The sequence below is a fragment of the Carassius auratus genome, chromosome 41 (genome assembly GCF_003368295.1).
Source record: "Carassius auratus strain Wakin chromosome 41, ASM336829v1, whole genome shotgun sequence".
Taxonomy (NCBI): domain Eukaryota; kingdom Metazoa; phylum Chordata; class Actinopteri; order Cypriniformes; family Cyprinidae; genus Carassius; species Carassius auratus.
Genome location: NC_039283.1, coordinates 23,653,248 through 23,671,838, shown reverse-complemented (window position 1 = coordinate 23,671,838; position 18,591 = coordinate 23,653,248). Strand labels below are relative to the sequence as shown.

Genomic DNA, 18,591 nt, shown 5'->3' with positions numbered 1-18,591 from the left:
TGTTGTGTAGACATTACATATTTTATTGTGCATCAAGCTATAATTTTGTCATATTGTGAAGAAAAAGTGTGGAAATATTATTTAAATGTGTTTATAGGATACTTAAAAAATATAAAAGTTGTTTAAATTGTCATTCTAGAATAGCATCAAACATATCAAATATTTATCAAATATAAATCACACAATTCTTCTGATGTGTGTCCATGATTGTTACTTGACAAAGGTTATAAAATAATCAGAGTGAAAAAAGCTTTTTTTCTTTCTAAAAGTCCAAAAGCACCAATAATTTATCACTGCAGTTCCATTCCCATCTGTTTGGGTGAAGCTGCTCACAGCACTATGCTTTTCTGGAAAACCTGAGAACAGTTGAAGTTCAGCCAAAATCTGCATTTGTAAAAAAAAAAAAAAAAAAAAGAGAGAGAGAGAGAGAGAGAGAGAGAGAGAGAAAAAAAAAACAATGAAAGGAAAACTAACCATGATATTGCTGACTCACAGCCTCCCCCGTCAAAATCAGAAATTATGTGTGTGAGTATGAGAGACAGAAATTAGGCATGTGCTGATTTCAAAAAGGTAACCTTGTTTAAACAAAACATAACATAACATAAAACCTAAAAACATTAACTGAAGTATTGGGATATAATATTCAAACTATAATTTAAACCTAAACATGTAGAATTAGAGGCATACATACTATAACCTTCTCTCTCCTGCAGCATGTGCATGTCACCGTGGGAACGCTTCTGTTGGAATCCACTGAATCAGTTGCCATAGAAACAGTGTTCAATAATAGCTATAGTCACTGAATTAGTATTTATGCAGTCTGAGAATTGTTTCACACCCCCTGCTTTCTTGCAGAGAGGGCCTTGATATATATTTAGACCCCAAAAAAAGAAAAAAAAGTCAAGCAAAAATCCAGATTTGTGTTGAGGGAGAATATGCTCCTCTAAAAATGTGTGTTAAGTGCATTTTAGCTTAAATGTTAAATTGACCTAATACATGCCTTCTTTACTCTGCAAAGCTGACATGGAGGCTGCATACATGCATTTACAAAGATTGCACAAGTATGTCATTAAAGTACTTCAAAAATAAAATTATGAATATAGAACATGCTAAATTCTAAAATAAATGCTCTGTCATGACAACAACAGGCTGCACCAATGCTGCATCATTTACATTCATAATAGGGTACTTAAGTGGGTCAAGGCAGGCATATTTTATATTTTGCATGGGTTTAATGCGCCATTGCGCCTTTAAGCAGGAATTTAGAGCCTGCTCTGAGCAGCCTTAACTTGGCAATGCATGTAAAGCGAATACACACAATGCTTAAATGTTTTCATGTATCAAATCACAACAAGCTAAATTTAGTCTATTTCGTAGACAAAACTGTTATTATTATTAAACTCATTTACATTTTCTGCATCAAATTATCTTCATCTGCTTGTGAGAAACAGCACACTATGGCACAGATGCATGGGTGCATAAAAAAATACCAATAAAATAATATAAATCAATAAATAATATCAGGGAATCATACAATGATAAACTTAAAATGATCAAAGAACTGAAATAATCTAATAAATTCACCGCAAGCGGTGCATGTGAACAGTCAGTCAGTCCGTCAGTCAGTGTTTGCTCGGTGAAGCTGGACATCAGTGCGTCTGTGCGTGATCGTGGGAGCCTCGCATCAGCTCACTGCCCACTCCACGCCCCCGCAGAGTCTCCCAAACTCTCGGTCGCGGGAGGAGAGATGATGTGGGGGGTGTAAGACACGGGGATCAGCAGACAGCAGCTGGATTCTCGGGCTAAAATCACCCGCTCTGATGGAGTGAATACCGCAGATACACGGTGAGACTCTGTCAAGATACTCTCTTGCAAATGTTGCTTTCAAAATGCTTGTCATGTTTAAGATAACATTTATTATTATTATTTCATTTTAATTTTGTATTATTCTCAACTGAGCGTGGTCATAATTGAAGAGATATATTAACATTCCATTGCACGGTCTTTCTTATTATTTACGCAGCAAACTACTTAGAGCAATATTCGAGTCTTTCGATGTTGTGAAGCATGCTAACGATTTTCTGTTGGCATGTGCGCTGATCAGAAATGGTTGCTGGTTGCTTATTTTAGGTGTGAGTTGGAGGACCGATGTGCATGTGGCTGCAGCTGTTCATAAGGCTTTATGAGCGTTCGTTGCGAATTCGTGCAACGCAATTCGGATTCTCAGTTACACTGAATGTCTGCTGGCATTTCCTCGAGACGCTTTTTAAAAAGATCACTGAAGATTTGCTGGATATCTAAAGGAGACGATTTAAGACTGATATTAATGCTGCTGCAATGTGCATTTTTTTTTCACTTGACAAAAACTTACAATTTGAGCGTTTATGTGGTGATTGGTGCAAGTTTGCTTTAACAGAAGCTTGAAGTGTGTGTCTGCTGTTTGGAAGTTCATTTGTGGACGCTGAAGCTTTGCGTCAGGCAGAGAGCTGACGTGAATAGACGCCAATTTTGATGCTTTAAGACTAAAAATAGTCCTGAGCTGAAGATATTTGCAGCTGGAGATGTGAGTCGGGTCTGTAACGCTTCAAAATCTGTATCTGCTCCGCTTTGCGAATGACATTCAGCACCGCGGACAGCGACACATATAAAAAGCATTCAGTATGTTTTGAGCAAAATTTCCACTTGCAGAATCAAAACATGTTACTTGTTTATATTAGAAGAAAATAATATCATTGTACTGGAATGAATATGCTGTTAACAAGGTTTTTGAACAGCAATGGCAATGCCATGTTTTTGGACATGTACCATGGTAATCTTGGAGTTTATTGAAGCACTGTGTAAATACTATGATGCATACATTCTTTTAGTAGATAAGGTATGTAGGAGAAGCTCACAAAAAATGCAAAAAGATGCCCTAGTCATACTTCACTCCACAAAAGTAATTGTATTTTGCATATAGAAAATGAAGCCTATTTTTAGAATGGTTAGGATTCTTGATTTTCTTAACAGTTAAGTACATCTTACACCCCAGTTCTCATTATTGTAGTATAAAATACTAAGTTATGAATGCCATGTGAAAAAAAAAGATGTTACGTTTTTATTCATTATGCTCGTATATTATTTGTTGCACAATTTGTTTTGTTTTTTACAATAAAATAAAATAATTGGACAATATTTTTACTGTTCACTGAGATATTACAATGGTAAAAACAAACATAATGATCCTAAATGCATGATGTATCCCCTATATATTGGACAGTATATGAATAATCGTATTTCTGCATTGATCACATGAAGTCGCTTTCCTGTCTGCATAAAACCTTTTTTTATTTCTCAGATCTGCTGTTCGAGGGCAGTGAAGAATGCAGTGGTATGCGATTGTGTGCAGTTATGTGAAAGGAGACAGATTGCTCTCGAATTGGAGAATTTCAGTCTCAGCTCTGTAAATCACTGAACACTCAGTCTAGTCAAGTCAAGTGGTTTAGCTGTCATTCATCTCATTAAAGACCAAGTGTAGAAGAAAAATGAACTTGGCATGACATGTAAGGAATTAAAAATGACAGCATGACCTAAACATGCCACAGTAACAATACGGAATAAATGTACAACAGTTCAGAGGACATGGCAGGATCGCTTAGGACACTTAGTATGAAAGAGATAATCTCATTGCCCTTCTGCAGGATGGTTCTCTTTGAAGCTGCCAATATGAGAGATGAATTGCCTCAGCGGTTCTGATGCAACTGGGTCAAAGGGTCATCGGTGCAACACTGATGGATGCATTTCACTCAGCTGCTGTAAAAGTGATTGGACCTTCCTCGATCCGTGTGATCTAATGAGGCAAACAGTGGCTCAAAGGCACCATGGCACTCTCGGTGGGGCAATAACGCTTGACTGCGCAGCCCCTTCTAGTCATGGGCCCCAATGTAGCCTTGAGTCACACACACACTGTTGTTCTGTAAAACACAAAGCCAGGGGTGGGGGCTCTCAGAGGCGTGAGATTGAAGACATGCTATTCATTTCCATCTTCTGTCAGGAAAAGCATGGAGAATTAGATACAATTTGTCCCAACTAGACAGCTCGGTATGTCACCTCCCTCCACCCGTGGGGTGCTGAAATGCAGACCCTCTGCAAGTGCTATTCAACATGCTGCGAAATTGGCATGTTTATTTTGGTCATGTCGAATGGCTCTCCACTACACTGATGTGTACACACTCAAAGATCCATAGGGAATTCTGGAAAGGACAAAAGCTTTGATCAGATGGCACATAAATCCAATTTATCTGTCAGATTCAATCTTTGGGCAGTCTGCTTCTGTCATTTTTCAAGTGAATAAAATTGGATGCATTTGTTCAAACAGTGTAGGAAATATCTGATATATTTACACATCAAATATTGACTGGTCATCCTGACATCCTTCAATACATAATGGATGCAAGAGAAAATGAGTAAAGTCAAGTCACCTTTATTTCTACAGTGCTTTAAACATAGATTGTGTCAAAGCAGCTTTATAGTGATTAACAGGAAAATAACAGAATCAGTTATGGAAGTCATAAAGCTGCTTGATATGCATCAATAAATCCATAAATCATATTTCTAGTTTCTCTCCAATTATTAAGCATAATCCTCTGCAGCATTTGCCTCATGGTTATTTAGCCTGAGTGAATTCCAAACATAGCTGCAAACAAGTTCACTCTTAAAAATAAAGGTTCTTTATTTGCATCAATAGTTCTGAGAAGAACCTTTATCTACAGAATGCAAAGGTTATTGTGGTTTTGTGCCTGTGTTTTGTGGGGTTAAAGACAAAACTGATCAAGTGTATACCTTCAATGCAACATAAGTCAATTTGCAAAAAAACATCGGCAAATGTAGTGTTCTCAATCTCTCCCTGAATTGTACCAGGTGTTGCTTGTTTAATCAATCTGTGTATAAATAACAGTTGTGGTTCTAGAGTATCTATAAAGTATGCAAATTACATTAGAGTACAATTTATTATTTACAAATCACAGATGCTGGAGTATGCATATTTTATACATATATTCATTTAAATTAGCTCTGCTATAAAACCAAAAAAAGCTGTCTACATAGGAAACTGTTTCAACTGTTCAATCTAAATTGAAATGAAAATCACAAAATAAGCTGCACTTTAGTTCTTAATATCATAAAACATTGTGAGTTTCACTGTGAAACTGATTACTTGACCAAAGACAAGGGAAACATGAGGAATGTTTTTACAGACCAATGATTAAGCAAAGAACTCTGTAAACTATGTTCACAGACAAGAGGAATAGTATTAAACTTCAAAATAAAGGTCTTGAAATAAACAGATTAATTTAATGCAGTTAGCAGACGCTTTTATTCTAAGCAAGTTAAAATATAGAGCATAAGCTGGCAGCCATATCACCCTGGAGCCCAAGACCGGTTTCCCACTGAAGCTAAGCAGGGCTGAGCCTGGTCAGTACCTGGATTGGAGACCTCATGGGAAAACTAGGTTGCTGCTGGAAGAGGTGCTAGTGAGGCCAGCAGGGGGTGCTCACCCTGTGGTCTGTGTGGGTCCTAGCGCCCCAGTGTAGTGATGGGGACACTATACTGTCAACAAGCACTGTCTTTCAGATGAGAAGTTAAACCGAGGTCCTGACTCTCTGTGGTCAGTAAAAATCCCTGAAAAGAGTGGAGGTGTGACCTCGGCATCCTGGCTAAATTCGCCCATTGGCCCCTGACCATCATGGCCTCCTAACAATCCCCAGATCTGCTGATTGGCTTCATCACGCTGTCTCCTCTCCACCAGTAAGCTGGTGTGTGGTGGGCATTCTGGTGCAATATGGCTGCCGTTGCATCATCCAGGTGGATGCTGCACACTGATGGTGGATGAGGAGATACTCCCTGACTATGTAAAGTGCTTTGAGTGCCTAGAAAAGCATTAAGCCAACAATCACAATGCCAACAATATTATCAGTATACAAAGTCATTTGTTACACACTAACTATGTTTTGGGGGCTTGAAAATGCAAACCTTTGAAAACAAATCTCCACTTGCAGGTTTTTGAATTGTCATTGTCTCGGTTTATTTATTTTTTTTAAACCTGTTCTCACAGATATGTTTGAATTGGAATCATTTTGACAATGTTTTCATCTAAACGTTTTAAAACGCAAAGTAAAAGCTTTTCCATTTTTAATACATCATTGTCATTTAAACATACCCTAAATGAAGACTCCCCATCCACCCTTTTTTCCTTTTTTCCTCTTTAATTCTCTATGGATCATTTAACATACTGGTCACAATGCACATGTCAGGTCAGGATGCATGTAAGGAGGCCTGTGGGTTTCAGCAGGATGATCTCCTGAGAGACGATGTCCGCCACATCTCTCTAGTGAGTCTATCATGGAGATGAGTCATCCATGCTGCACCGTGTGTGTGTGAGACAGGAGATTAACCTCACCGTCTCGAATCCTGGAGACCCCAGTCTCTTAAAGATGGATTTTTTTTGCGATTACATTTTCAAAGTACAGTTCTTTTATCAATGTTCCTCTATACTTCCCATAATCAGTATGCAAAAACAGCATTCCTCTTGCTTTTCTGGGCTGAGCTGGCTCAGAAATCACAGAGAATTCCTTAAGAAGGCAGGCAGGAGGAGCAGCTTGGGTTCGGTGGGTGTGTTGGTGTGTTTCAGGAGGATATTAATTCTGCACAGATTGTACACACTCTTGACGTTCCCAATGTTCTTCACATCGCCAGAGATAGAGTAGGAAGCACTGACTCTATTTCTTGGGGGCTGGTCGATTTTAGGGATGGTTGTTGAGGTCAAGTTACAATATAATGTAAATATATAAAGGTTTAAAGGAAAAATGTATTTTTCCATCCTCAGGCCATTTCTTTTAAACCACAGATCCTGGCATATGCAGATTATGCAGTGTTTTGTAAAGCAGCACTGGGTGCAACACAGGAATCATCACTTCCTAGAGACTGTTTTTATTTATCAGCTATTTAAAGCCTGTCAAAGCACACGTAAAATGCATTGTATATAAAAATGTCAATTAATTAGGTAATACAATACACGTTAATGTATTTATTTATTATATATTTGTAATGTTTTGTAAAGATGTCTCTTGCTGCATTTTTCAATCAAAAATAGTATTGTAATTGATACAAAGCTGAATCTTCAGTAGGCATTACTCCAGTCTTCAGTGTCACATGATTCTTCAGAAATCTATCTAATCTGCTGATTTGGTGCCCAAGAAACACTGATTATAACCACCAATGTCGAAGCAGTTGCTGCTTTATATTTCTGTGGAAACTGTGATAATTTTTTTTCATAAATAGTTTGTCAATTATCATTATCTATACTGTAATGGGCTGTTATCCATAATGTGTTGTCCTGGGCCTGCATAGGTCTCTGCTTTATAACAGTGCTCAGGAGTGCATGGAGCTAGAGGAAGACAAATAAATCAAACAAATTATATATAGAAGAATATAGGTCTCATTGTCTCCAGTTAATCTGACTGTGAAGGAATATGAACATAAAAAGCAAGAAAATACAATATATAACATGTTCGTTTTTTGACCTTGCGCAGATAATAACTCTCTTAACGTCACCAGCATCCATAGCTGAACCTCCCTGACAACTCTCCGTGACAATACATGATCGACCGCCAACTTAAAGGCAAACCAATTTCATTCTCCTTTCCTCCCGGTTTATGTAGCTCAGTTTCTGTTTGAGAAGAGGCAGAGCTTTGTCCTCACAGTGCTTATATCAGTATACTATGTGACTTTGGGCTCAATGAATTTCAAATTGGTTCAAGCTGATTTTGAAGGATGCAGCATGTTAATTATGCTATTATTGGAATGGATGCCCTCCTGCCAAACCCCCTGTCGTTTGTTCTAATCATCTTACCAAGATAGTTAGTGTAATGATCTGATGGCCTACGTTCCATATAGCTAAAGGATTGCATGATGGGAATGTTTCTGATTGAGGGTGAATGTGCACCCGAAAGCATGGGATATTTTAGGTATTATGATCATGTTTCACATTATAACTAGCAGATTTTTTTTTTCAGTCCAAACAAAATCCTGTTCTCTCAAGAACAATTGTTAAGCATTTGAATTATGGTTTATTTACCGTACCTTGCAATTGTAATATATCTGATAACAAATAAAAAATAATTTCAAACAACATAATTTTTGTGTTAGTAAATGCCTGGTATCTGTGTGTAAGATGAATGCATGTCATAAATGATTTGTACATTTGCAGAGCTGACTGAGCTCGTTACATGTCTTGATGCTCTTTGCACCACTCCGGAATTACATTTCCTTTTCTTTACTAGACCATTATCATCTCTCTCCTGCCTTCAAGAAAAGACAGAGAGGAGACTGTGTTTAAGAGTACAGGGTGGTACAAGTGTCAGTCCACAAGACACTGTGTTCAGAACACAACCGAGTAAGATGGCAACACCTTACAATAAGGCTGTATACATTCGTTTTAGTTAATGCTTTAAGCTCATAGTTAAATGTTACTAGTGAGACAGTATAGATAAATTAGAGAGTTTTGTGTGCTGTGGATAATGAGGTTTTGAATCTGATCAAAATAATTTTAGATTTCAGACTAAAATGTGTTGAATGTTTAAATGTTGGCTTTACAAAGCCTCATTTTAAAAAAAGGAAAGAGATAGATAGATAGATAGATAGATAGATAGATAGATAGATAGATAGATAGATAGATAGATAGATAGATAGATAGATAGATAGATAGATAGATAGATAGATAGACAGACCCACAGAAATACAGAAAGACAGACAGACAGACATACAGACATACAGGCAAGCAGGCAGACAGACAGACAGATAGATAGACTAAATTTGTGGAAACTTGGTGCCAGATCAGTGTCTCTGATTTTGGAGTCTTCTTTAGCAATGGTCCCTTTTCACAAGTCTGTTATGAGGTGTTTAACGGTCATTAGCATTGTAAATCCTCAAAAGTTTTTCATATTTGTATTTTTATTTAATTATGTGTATTTATAACATTATTATTTGTATTATGTCACCTTTACTTATAAAAAAAAAAAAAAAAAAAAAAAAAAAAAAACCTTATTGATAATGCAAAGGTGTTTTGAAATGCAGCGTTTATGGGAGAGATGGTAAATTTTATTGTTCTCTCTTCTGACTGCCGTTATCAGTCTCTCACAATTTTTATCTTTTATTAAAAGTTATGAAAGCACTATTGAGAAGTTTTACTTTTGCTATTTCAGCAAATGGGAATGCAAAAATATATTTGTGGTACTCTCCCATTTACTGCTCTTTAAGTTAACCCAACTATGGTGACTTCCGCTACTGAGAAACCCAGAAATGTGAAAAAGGTCCATAGTCAAATGTAAAACAACCCCCATGATAAATCACTTTTATTTGTTTTCATTCCAGGTTCACCAGAGTCTGAGCTGGGATGTCCCAAAAGTTCTGAGGCCGGAGGAGGAGAGGGGTTCTGGGATTTTCGAGGTGGACAGCGAGACATCATGGGTGATGGAGGGGCCTTGCACACAGAGGGCAATGCTCTTCTGAAGGCAGTATTCCAAGGTAAACTCCGCCTCACTCGCCTCCTCCTGGAGGGCGGAGCCTATATCAATGAAGGGAACGAGCGAGGGGAGACGCCCATAATAGCGGCCTGTCTGGCAGGATACGATGAACCACAGAACCGGCAGAGAATGGTGCGGTACCTGCTTGAGAAGGGAGCAGACCCGAACATCCCCGACAAATCAGGTCGGACTGCCCTGATGCATGCGTGTGCAGAACAGGCAGGCAAAGAGGTGGTGTCACTGCTACTGGAAAACGGCGCTGATCCCAGCTTGAAGGATTACTCTGGGGCCTCAGCACTTGTACACGCCATCAATAAGGGTGACAGGGATACTCTCCAGGTTCTGCTGGATGCCTGCAAAGCCAAAGGTAAAGAGGTTATCATAATTACTACTGATACATCTCCCTCTGGTACTAAAAAGACCAAACAATACCTGAACTCTCCACCTTCTCCGGGTATAGTGGACAAGCTCTCCCCTGCTTGCATGTCTCCATCTGAGGTGGAGATCCATACCTCTGGCTCTGCCCCCGGTGAGGAGGAGGAAGGTATCTTCAGCTTCGCCATGACTTCAGTACTCCCACTACCCTCCAGCAGACCACAAGGGGAGAGGAGACCACCACCTCGTAAGCTTCTGAAAAGACTCAACTCTGAACCATGGGGTCTGGTGGCTCCTTCTGTTCTTGCTGAGAGAGCAGAGCGGATAGAGGGTGATTTAACAGAGGAGGACAAGTTGGTTTCGGAGATGAATGGGATGACAGTTTCTGGTCCAGGTAGACCTCTCCTGTCCCGAAGGCACAGTATTGAGACCCATGACCCATCTTCTCCAAAGCTGATGGACCGGTCCTGTTCGGAAGACTATGCAGCCTTGTGTGGCTCTTCCTGGGCGGATAAAGTCCATCAGCATCAGTCACTGTATCGTAGAAACACGGCCCCTGAGACTCAGGACAATGTTGCTCAGGCACCGACGGGGATCCGTGGCTTACCACACCCCAAACTTACCCGCATGGAACACTACGAGTCGGACACCCACCTGTGCCCTGCCTCCATCCCCGGATCTCCAGATTCTGGACGTGTCTCAGTGGAGCGCCGCAAGTACAATGCCTCTCCCTTGTCGCTGCTCACCAGCTCTTCTCGAGAGTCTCTGGAGAGCATTCCCAACTCTGTGTCTCCTATCACAATGCGGCGACGTCCAACAGGACTGTTGGAACGGCGGGGATCAGGCACTCTCCTTTTGGACCACATCTCCCACACAAGACCTGGGTTCCTTCCTCCTCTCAACGTCAACCCTCAGCGACCAATTCCTGATATCCGAGCCAATGGAAAGCCCACATCTCCCGTTCACTCTGGGAGCAAGATCCTGCTGCCGGTTGCGCCAACATCCCCAAAACGTGGACCGGACTTCAAGATGAAGAAGAAACTGATGAGAAGACACTCGATGCAGACAGAGCAGATGAAGCAGCTTTCGACTTTCCGGGAAATCCTCACAGAAAAGGTGATGGAGATGAATGGAGATTGAGGGCAAGAGAGAAGAAAAACAAGAGAGTCAGAGCTGGTTGAGATTTTTCATCACTGGGTTCATCTACATCATCTTTGAGGCAAACCTTCTCTGGTCCAGTTTAGCTCCTTTAGAAATCAATACATACATCAAAAATATGCATTGTGGAGACAAACACATCTGCAAATCCAGACAGTGAAAGAGAAAATGAGTCACGGTCATTCAAGATCATAAAAGGGATCAGTTATTCCCAATTTGGAGACCCTTCTAATGTTATTTATGATTATTCCTTGATCATTAAGAATACTTGAAGATGGACCCATTAGTGTCAATCGAAGTGCTGTTGAAATTGCTGCAACCCTCAGATAAAAAAACGCACAGATTTTGTGTTCTACAGGTTTCTCTAAGTATTAGCGCTGTAATGGCTATCAGCCTTCTTATTGTTGTGCACTGTCAGAAAACAAAAATGCAAAAATTTTACATTTAGGGGGTACAGTTGCTTGTTAATGGGAAGGTAACCCATAAAAGGACCCATTTATACTTTATCTACCCCCAAAAGGTGCATATTTGTACCTAAGAATAGTAATATATACACTTTAGTTACTACTATACATTTTTAGGGGTAAATAAGGTACAATTATGACAATAAGAGTCCCAATAAGCTGATGTAAACCTAAAAGCACAATTTTGCATGTTTTTTTTTTTCTGTGATGATCCTGTGGAATAATTGTGTTAATACTCTTAATATTCCTGATAAAATGCACATCCCTCAACATCAAATGTAGTTCAAAATTTCTCTAAAATTAATTTCTTCTGCCATTACAGAACAGCTAAATTGATTCAATAGTTTCACATTCAAATGTGAGATTAATTTTACTTGTACATAATAGTGCTCAATTCTTTTTAATGCAATATTTATTCCTGCGTGATTGTTTTGGACTGAAGGTTAGGAATTGTAGTCCTTGAAGGATTTTTAATTTGGCAATGACAAGCTTCCTTTTTTTCCCCCACTGGTAGTACACTAGAGTATCGGAGATGTCTGACTGATAAATATTCCTGTAACAAACAATAGTGTTAGATGATGAACACATTTCTGAAGAAAATTTAATTGCATTATCAAAGTGCAATAAAATACTAGAGGAATCAATTAGCATATAAACATTAAAAAAGCTATATAACTAAAAACATAATTGTACCAGTTAAACATACTGCATGTTTCAGGGCTTTTGGATGGGTTGTTTATCTTTCTTAAAGTCTTCTAAGTGATACAAAATAAGTGAAGTGCAATTCTTGAAACTCAAAATCCCAAAGAAACTCTACCAAGCCCATCCAAAACCACACAGATCCACCCTGACCCAACTCAGTGGATGGGGAGAGAGACACAGAGCACAGATATTGTGTACATACTGTACAGAATACAAATGTGTCTCAAGCGTTTGAACGTGCAATATTCTATGCTGCCTCAGCACTGATTTCATATTATTATTGTGAATGTGAACAATCACTTGGATGTGTGTCTGTGGTAACATGCTGCAAATAGTTAAAGACGAGCTTGGAGCTCAGTTTACATTCAGAGGAGGAATCTCTGCACAAAATACATGAGAATCAATTTCCCTAAAGAGCTGCAGTGCACAGTGTATCCGTGTCAAACACATAGTTTAACTCAAGCTTATGATGTGAGTGAATTTAGTGCTTCTGCTTTGAGATGTTCTATACTTGATGTGAATTAAACTTTTAGTGTACTTGAAATGTATCATGAAAACAAAAAGAGGAATATTTTTTTATGCCTGTAGGGTTTTATTCTTGTCATTTTTTATTTTTATTGAAACAAATTTTAATGTTTACTACAGGATTGTTGGTGGTGCATTTTCACTTGGACGTTCCAGGATGTTTGTAGGAAATAATACACGAGCAGCCGGAGCTCAATGGCTACAGCAATCTTCCTGAAAACAATCGTGATAAAACACAACTGTCCGACTGAAATCCAGATCTCTGACTACCTAGCTATTTGTAATCCTGGTGCAATTACGAGAATCTTGGCACTTTGCCGTGTATTCATTGATTTTAGCGATTCTCCTCTTTTCATTTAACACACAAGTGAGATAACCGGGAGTTTGATTTGTTTCTAAATGTTTGTATCTAAATATCTCCATTATTTCTGACCTGCTGTACAAAAACATTTAAATGAGTTGAAATTGTGTCCAAGTGTACCTGAAAAGATGTTAATAGTGTAAAGGGTGTTTTAGGTGCTGTACACAATTGACCTCCATCTGTTGTTGGGTAGTTTGAGCCGTACCCCAGTGTTCTGCTCTCCATTCACATAGAAGGGTCACTGTTACACTGTCAGTGTATCATTTAATGGATTATGGATTAACTATTTCTTGTTATTTTGTATGTTTAGTGTGATACACAGGTCAAATGTAGTAAACCAAATAATTTTAAAAAGTATTAAATTATTTAAAACTAAAATCCCTGTTGTGCTACTTCTCTGAGGTGATCATTTTCTTAAAGAGCATTTATCTGATTTGAATAAATGCAAGACTGAATCATTAATTTATCATAAATCTGTGGTTCTCAAGTGGTACAGTATGTTTAAGGTTTGTTCTAATAGGGTGGTGGACAGGAAGGAAAAATTATGTTAAATTGTGCTAAATAATAAAGCAAAACTTCGGTGCTCACTTCTGAAGGTTTATTTTTCTCTCGGGAATGATGTTCGTTTTGGTCTTCGAAATTGACAATGAAACTGCAAACCTTGTTATCATAATGTTGTTTCTTTATATAAAATGAACAAAGTATTCATTTTATTGAGTACAGAAATGTTCAGTCCACTGTTAAGTTATGCTAAGTGCTCAATGTATGTATTATCAATTGAACATATACATATTAGGCTAAATGTGCTTTAGAAATCTGAGTACAGTTAAATCAAAAATTCTGTCAAGCTAACATTGGATTTGTTTTTATGGGAAGTGAATAACTTTTATGTAATTTTGACATTTCTGAGTATTCGTGTACACTGTACACTAAAATTCTGTGTCATGGATGAGTGTACAGTGGTGAATGGAAGACTTTTTGTCATACCAAACATTCAAGTGGTTGATTACAGCGGTTTGGAAAAAGAAACATTTACAAAAAATTTTAATTTCCAATTTACAGTCACTCACTGCTAACAGAACACATAGTGCATACATATCTTAATACTTAATATTATATTATATTTATTATTCTATTCTATTTTTATACTTATTCTACTATTATGCTATTAATATACTTACAAAAACAGAGGGGCTGCTCTCCATGTCTTACTCCATGACTTGAAGCAAAACCATAATTAACTGTTATTTATCTAAATATATTACACATAAAGCTTTTATGAATAAACATTTAGCAAATCTTAGACTCTAATCTTAGTACCGTAAACCAGTCATGCAGCGGCATCTCCTCCAGGATAAGCCCCCTACATGAAGTTAAACATGCTCATGCTAGGCATGAGCCGCTCAAAGACCATGATGTAGTGGTCCGGGTCATCCTGCCAGTCCAGGAGTTTAATTATCTGTGAAACGCTGGGGCCCTTACTGGCCATGAGTGTCAGGCCGATCTCTAAGGTGAGCCGTCTGGGATGACCAGGCCAAAACAAAGAACATATGATGCTTAGATGCAGTTGCTTTCTCAGATTAACAATAATATAAGATGTTAGAAACTAAAAACAGTGACCAAGAAGCCATAATATAGAGTACAGGCAACTTACAACTCTGATATATGGCATATCTGGTGTCTTGTCAGCCATTTTCAGAGCCACCTGATCAACAAAACAAGGAATAAACACTTAGCATGTGCACAGAGATCATTCCTGTCATGAATACTGAACAGGTATGGAAAGTGTTGTAAAAAAAGAAAGAAACCTTCAGGCCATCCTTGCATCGAGTTCCTGCATGCACATAGCCTCTTTCACCCAGCTTGTGATCGAAATTCATATAGCCAAAAAATGTGGTCTATTAAAAGATGAACGAATGTTGAGCATTAATTTTTCATGCATTTTAGAATTTTGAAACACATTTTGTAATTCTCATAGTATTTATTATTCATTCTGTTGTTTGCCTCCTCTGCTTCATCTTCTCCAGACGAGCTATCTGGAGTGTGGACATCTTGAGGTTAGAAGACGTCCTGCTCCAGCTGGTCCTCGGGAGCAGGAAAGACTTCAGAGGCTGGAGCTTCTCAAAGATCATGAATCTCTACAATTTGCTGTAGAGAAGTCTGATCTAAAGAGGGGAATAACAATAATATGAAATCACATAAATAATATGAATGAAATATACTCAAATTAGGGTGGTTCTTCATTTGGGCAAACCGTTGAAAAACTGAGAATGTGTGTATTGTTTTAGATTATGGCAGTAATCGTACCCTTGTCCAGCTCTTCCGCCTTGTCCTCTTCAGTCAAACTAACTGGAGTGTGGATGTCCTGATGTTGGAGGACGTCCTGCTCCAGCTGCTCTTCTACAGGAGGGAGGACTACAGAGGGTGGAGGTTCTTGATGATCAAAGACCTCTATAATAGCAATATATATATATATATATATATATATATATATATATATATATATATTGAAAAATAACTTTTTTAGTAGACAAATACCTATCATCTATCCCATAAGCACCACCAGGCGTTTCATCGAGCCATTCGTGTGTTCGCTCCACTTTAAACCCTTTTTTGTAGTCGTGAAAACAGTCCCATGATAACAGGTTTTTAACACTCTGAAAACAGAATACTCCTAAACTTCAACCAACAAAATGAGTTAATGAGTTCCAAGCCTTTAAATAGGAATGATTGAAATGCATGACCTATTACTTTTGAATAATAACATTCATAGCTAATACTATAACAACGTAGGCATGTTATGTTTTATAGACCTATAGGTAACAATTAATTCAAAAAAAATAAATACATAAAATTTGTGTGAAGTAAATTGTTTTACATTTCAGAATATCTGTGTGTACTCTACACTAAAATGTTGTTTAATGAATGAGTTGTGATTTACTGTCTGTTGTTTTTCTCATATCAAAATCCACCAACATCTCCTATCACTATCATCAATATCTTTTGAAAAAGGCATTTATACTGTATTCCAGTGCTGGTCAACAGCTCCACAAAATATATTTCCCATAAAAGGACTTAATAATTTATGCATGACACACTGACTCTTTGGTCTTTTGAGTTATTGTATTTATAAAAAGACTTTAGAAAAAACATGTGGATGTACAATTCTATTTTTAAATTGAATTTATATATATATTCTAGTTTAAAATGAGCTCACTATAAGATGCCTTAAAAGTATACTCCTCTTGATTCCAAAAATGTGAAGCACGTGTGAATAGATTATAATTTTACTGGTAGAAGGCGATGTCATTTAACATCAATGAAATAAAATTGTATTGTTTAAACATTATTATTGTATTGTAAATGCAATTTTCCCTTATGGCTGAGTAAGGTTCAAAAGCAAAACAAGCAATGTTTGTTATTAACACTGGGACATGGTATATAAAGTACAGGTACAAAAGTATTTTAGTCTTCATTTTTTGTTTATTGAAGACATTTGATGTGTTTAAGACTTGCTATGTTTCATGGTAGTTCAAGTTTCTCACAGGAAAATATCTGTCTCTTATTCTTTTAAAAACAAGTAATTTGACAAAAAGGTGAAGTGCATCCATTTAAGGTTACATCTAGTCTTACCCCATGGACTATTATAATTTTTTTTATATTGTGCAACAGGTGAATATAAACAACAGTGGAGTTAGTGGTTGAAGGATGAGCATAGAAGTGAGGTTTGCAAATTTTTTAAATACCATTATGATCAGATGAATGATAAATATCATTATATATTTGTGTTCACACACCCTAATTTTTGAAGCTCTTCATAATAGGACCGTCTGGCTGGACCGTGTTCTGATGGCAGTACATAACAAACTGAATTGGAAAAAGTTGGCAGTGCAGATGCGTCAGGTACAATCACAGTATTTTGTGCAGTCACACTAGATCTGGTTCTGTCATAAAACTGAATAATGCCTTGCCAGTGAGCCACTCTATGCTAAAGGACGAGACAGAGATTTGAACCTATATGGCGCATTTGTTTCACATCCATGTGAACACGTTTCATCCATACATCATGTTGAGAGGAAAATGTAAAAAAAGGATTTGACTAAGTTGACTGACCAGACACATGATTGGTATGTTTTTTTTTTTTTTCAGTATTTCACACAGTGTTTTCCTGATGAGAAAAGGAAGAAATACTTACAAAACACAAGACAAGCTAAAACAAGCCACCCCAAAATGTTGATATTTCCAGACCCTGTCAGAGAAAATAATACGTTTTTCTTTGTTTACGCACCTAATATCAATATTTAATACAGAAATTCTTGAGGTAGAGCAATTTTGTATTACCCCCATACAAGTTGACTTGATCTCCAGAAATTGACTCAGTAGCGCCGACTGTCGCCTCACATCAAGAAGGTCTACGTCTGTATGTGAGGTTTCTGTGTTTATGGAACTCCACCTGGTCCCGCGGTTACTCTCACGTGACAGGCAGGAGGTAAACTGTGTGTGTGTTCACACTGCAGCGGAAGAGACCTTTGTGTCTGTAGCTAGTGTCAGTAATCTTTGTGGTTTCCAGCAGACGGCGAATATAATCAACTGCAATGAGTACAATGTGTAAACAATATCATTTACTAATGTTTACAGCACGTTACTGTGTTTTCCCTCTGAGAAATTTGAGAATGCTCAACATTTTTAGACGCTCCATCATCCCCTTGACCCTACAAGGGGTTTTGAAAATGAATGTTTAAGAAACTTTCCACTATTTTGGGGTGTATTCTCTCATACAATCTGCAGCAATATTTTCTTTTCTTTTTGTTCCTTTTTTTTCTTTTTAGTCACATCCGCTGATTAAATGTCAGAAAATACCAAATACATGCTGGCAGAGACTATTTTGATAATGTTTTATGATGAATAATGTCAGCTTATATTTACACAACATACAAATGCGTTTAACATTACAATATTAAATACAGTATGATCTTTAATGCTAGTATCTGTGACATGTTGTTAAAACAGAATTTCTAACTCATTTCCAAGGTTGTAAAAACACAGATATACACTTATAAAAGAATCTTATGAGCTATCACAAATAATAATAAATCACAAATGGCTAATAATAAGTGGCTCTATCTGTGTCCATGAAAGTACCAATATGTAAATGTAATATTAATTTCTATAAAAATATTCAGCATTTCCACATTTAAAAATAAATGATTCTATTATGATGGTGGTTAACTTGATATACACAGTGATTCATTTCGAAAGAAAAACCTTATATATCATTGTTGTTTGAATCAGTTGCTTCTGTGGAGTATAAAAAAGAACATTAAATGTAACTGTTTTTATGTCCAACTGCTTTTTGTAGGTTTTTATGAGTATTTGTGAGCTTGAACACAACTCTTTTTAAAAGAAGACCTAAGGCTTACATTGCAAAAGTAAATTTGTCAGTTTT

At 37.5% G+C, this 18,591-nt stretch overlaps 1 protein-coding gene across 1 annotated transcript; it reads left to right on the top strand.

Annotated features, from left to right (window-relative positions):
• The first annotated feature begins 1,631 nt into the window (after positions 1 to 1,631).
• On the top strand, positions 1,632 to 13,720 carry LOC113059336 (ankyrin repeat domain-containing protein 34A-like). Its single transcript, XM_026227762.1, has 2 exons — positions 1,632 to 1,845; positions 9,409 to 13,720. Exon 2 carries the CDS (start codon positions 9,501 to 9,503, stop codon positions 11,073 to 11,075), a length of 1,575 nt encoding a protein of 524 aa, XP_026083547.1. The 5' UTR covers positions 1,632 to 1,845; positions 9,409 to 9,500; the 3' UTR covers positions 11,076 to 13,720.
• Positions 13,721 to 18,591: the final 4,871 nt, after the last annotated feature.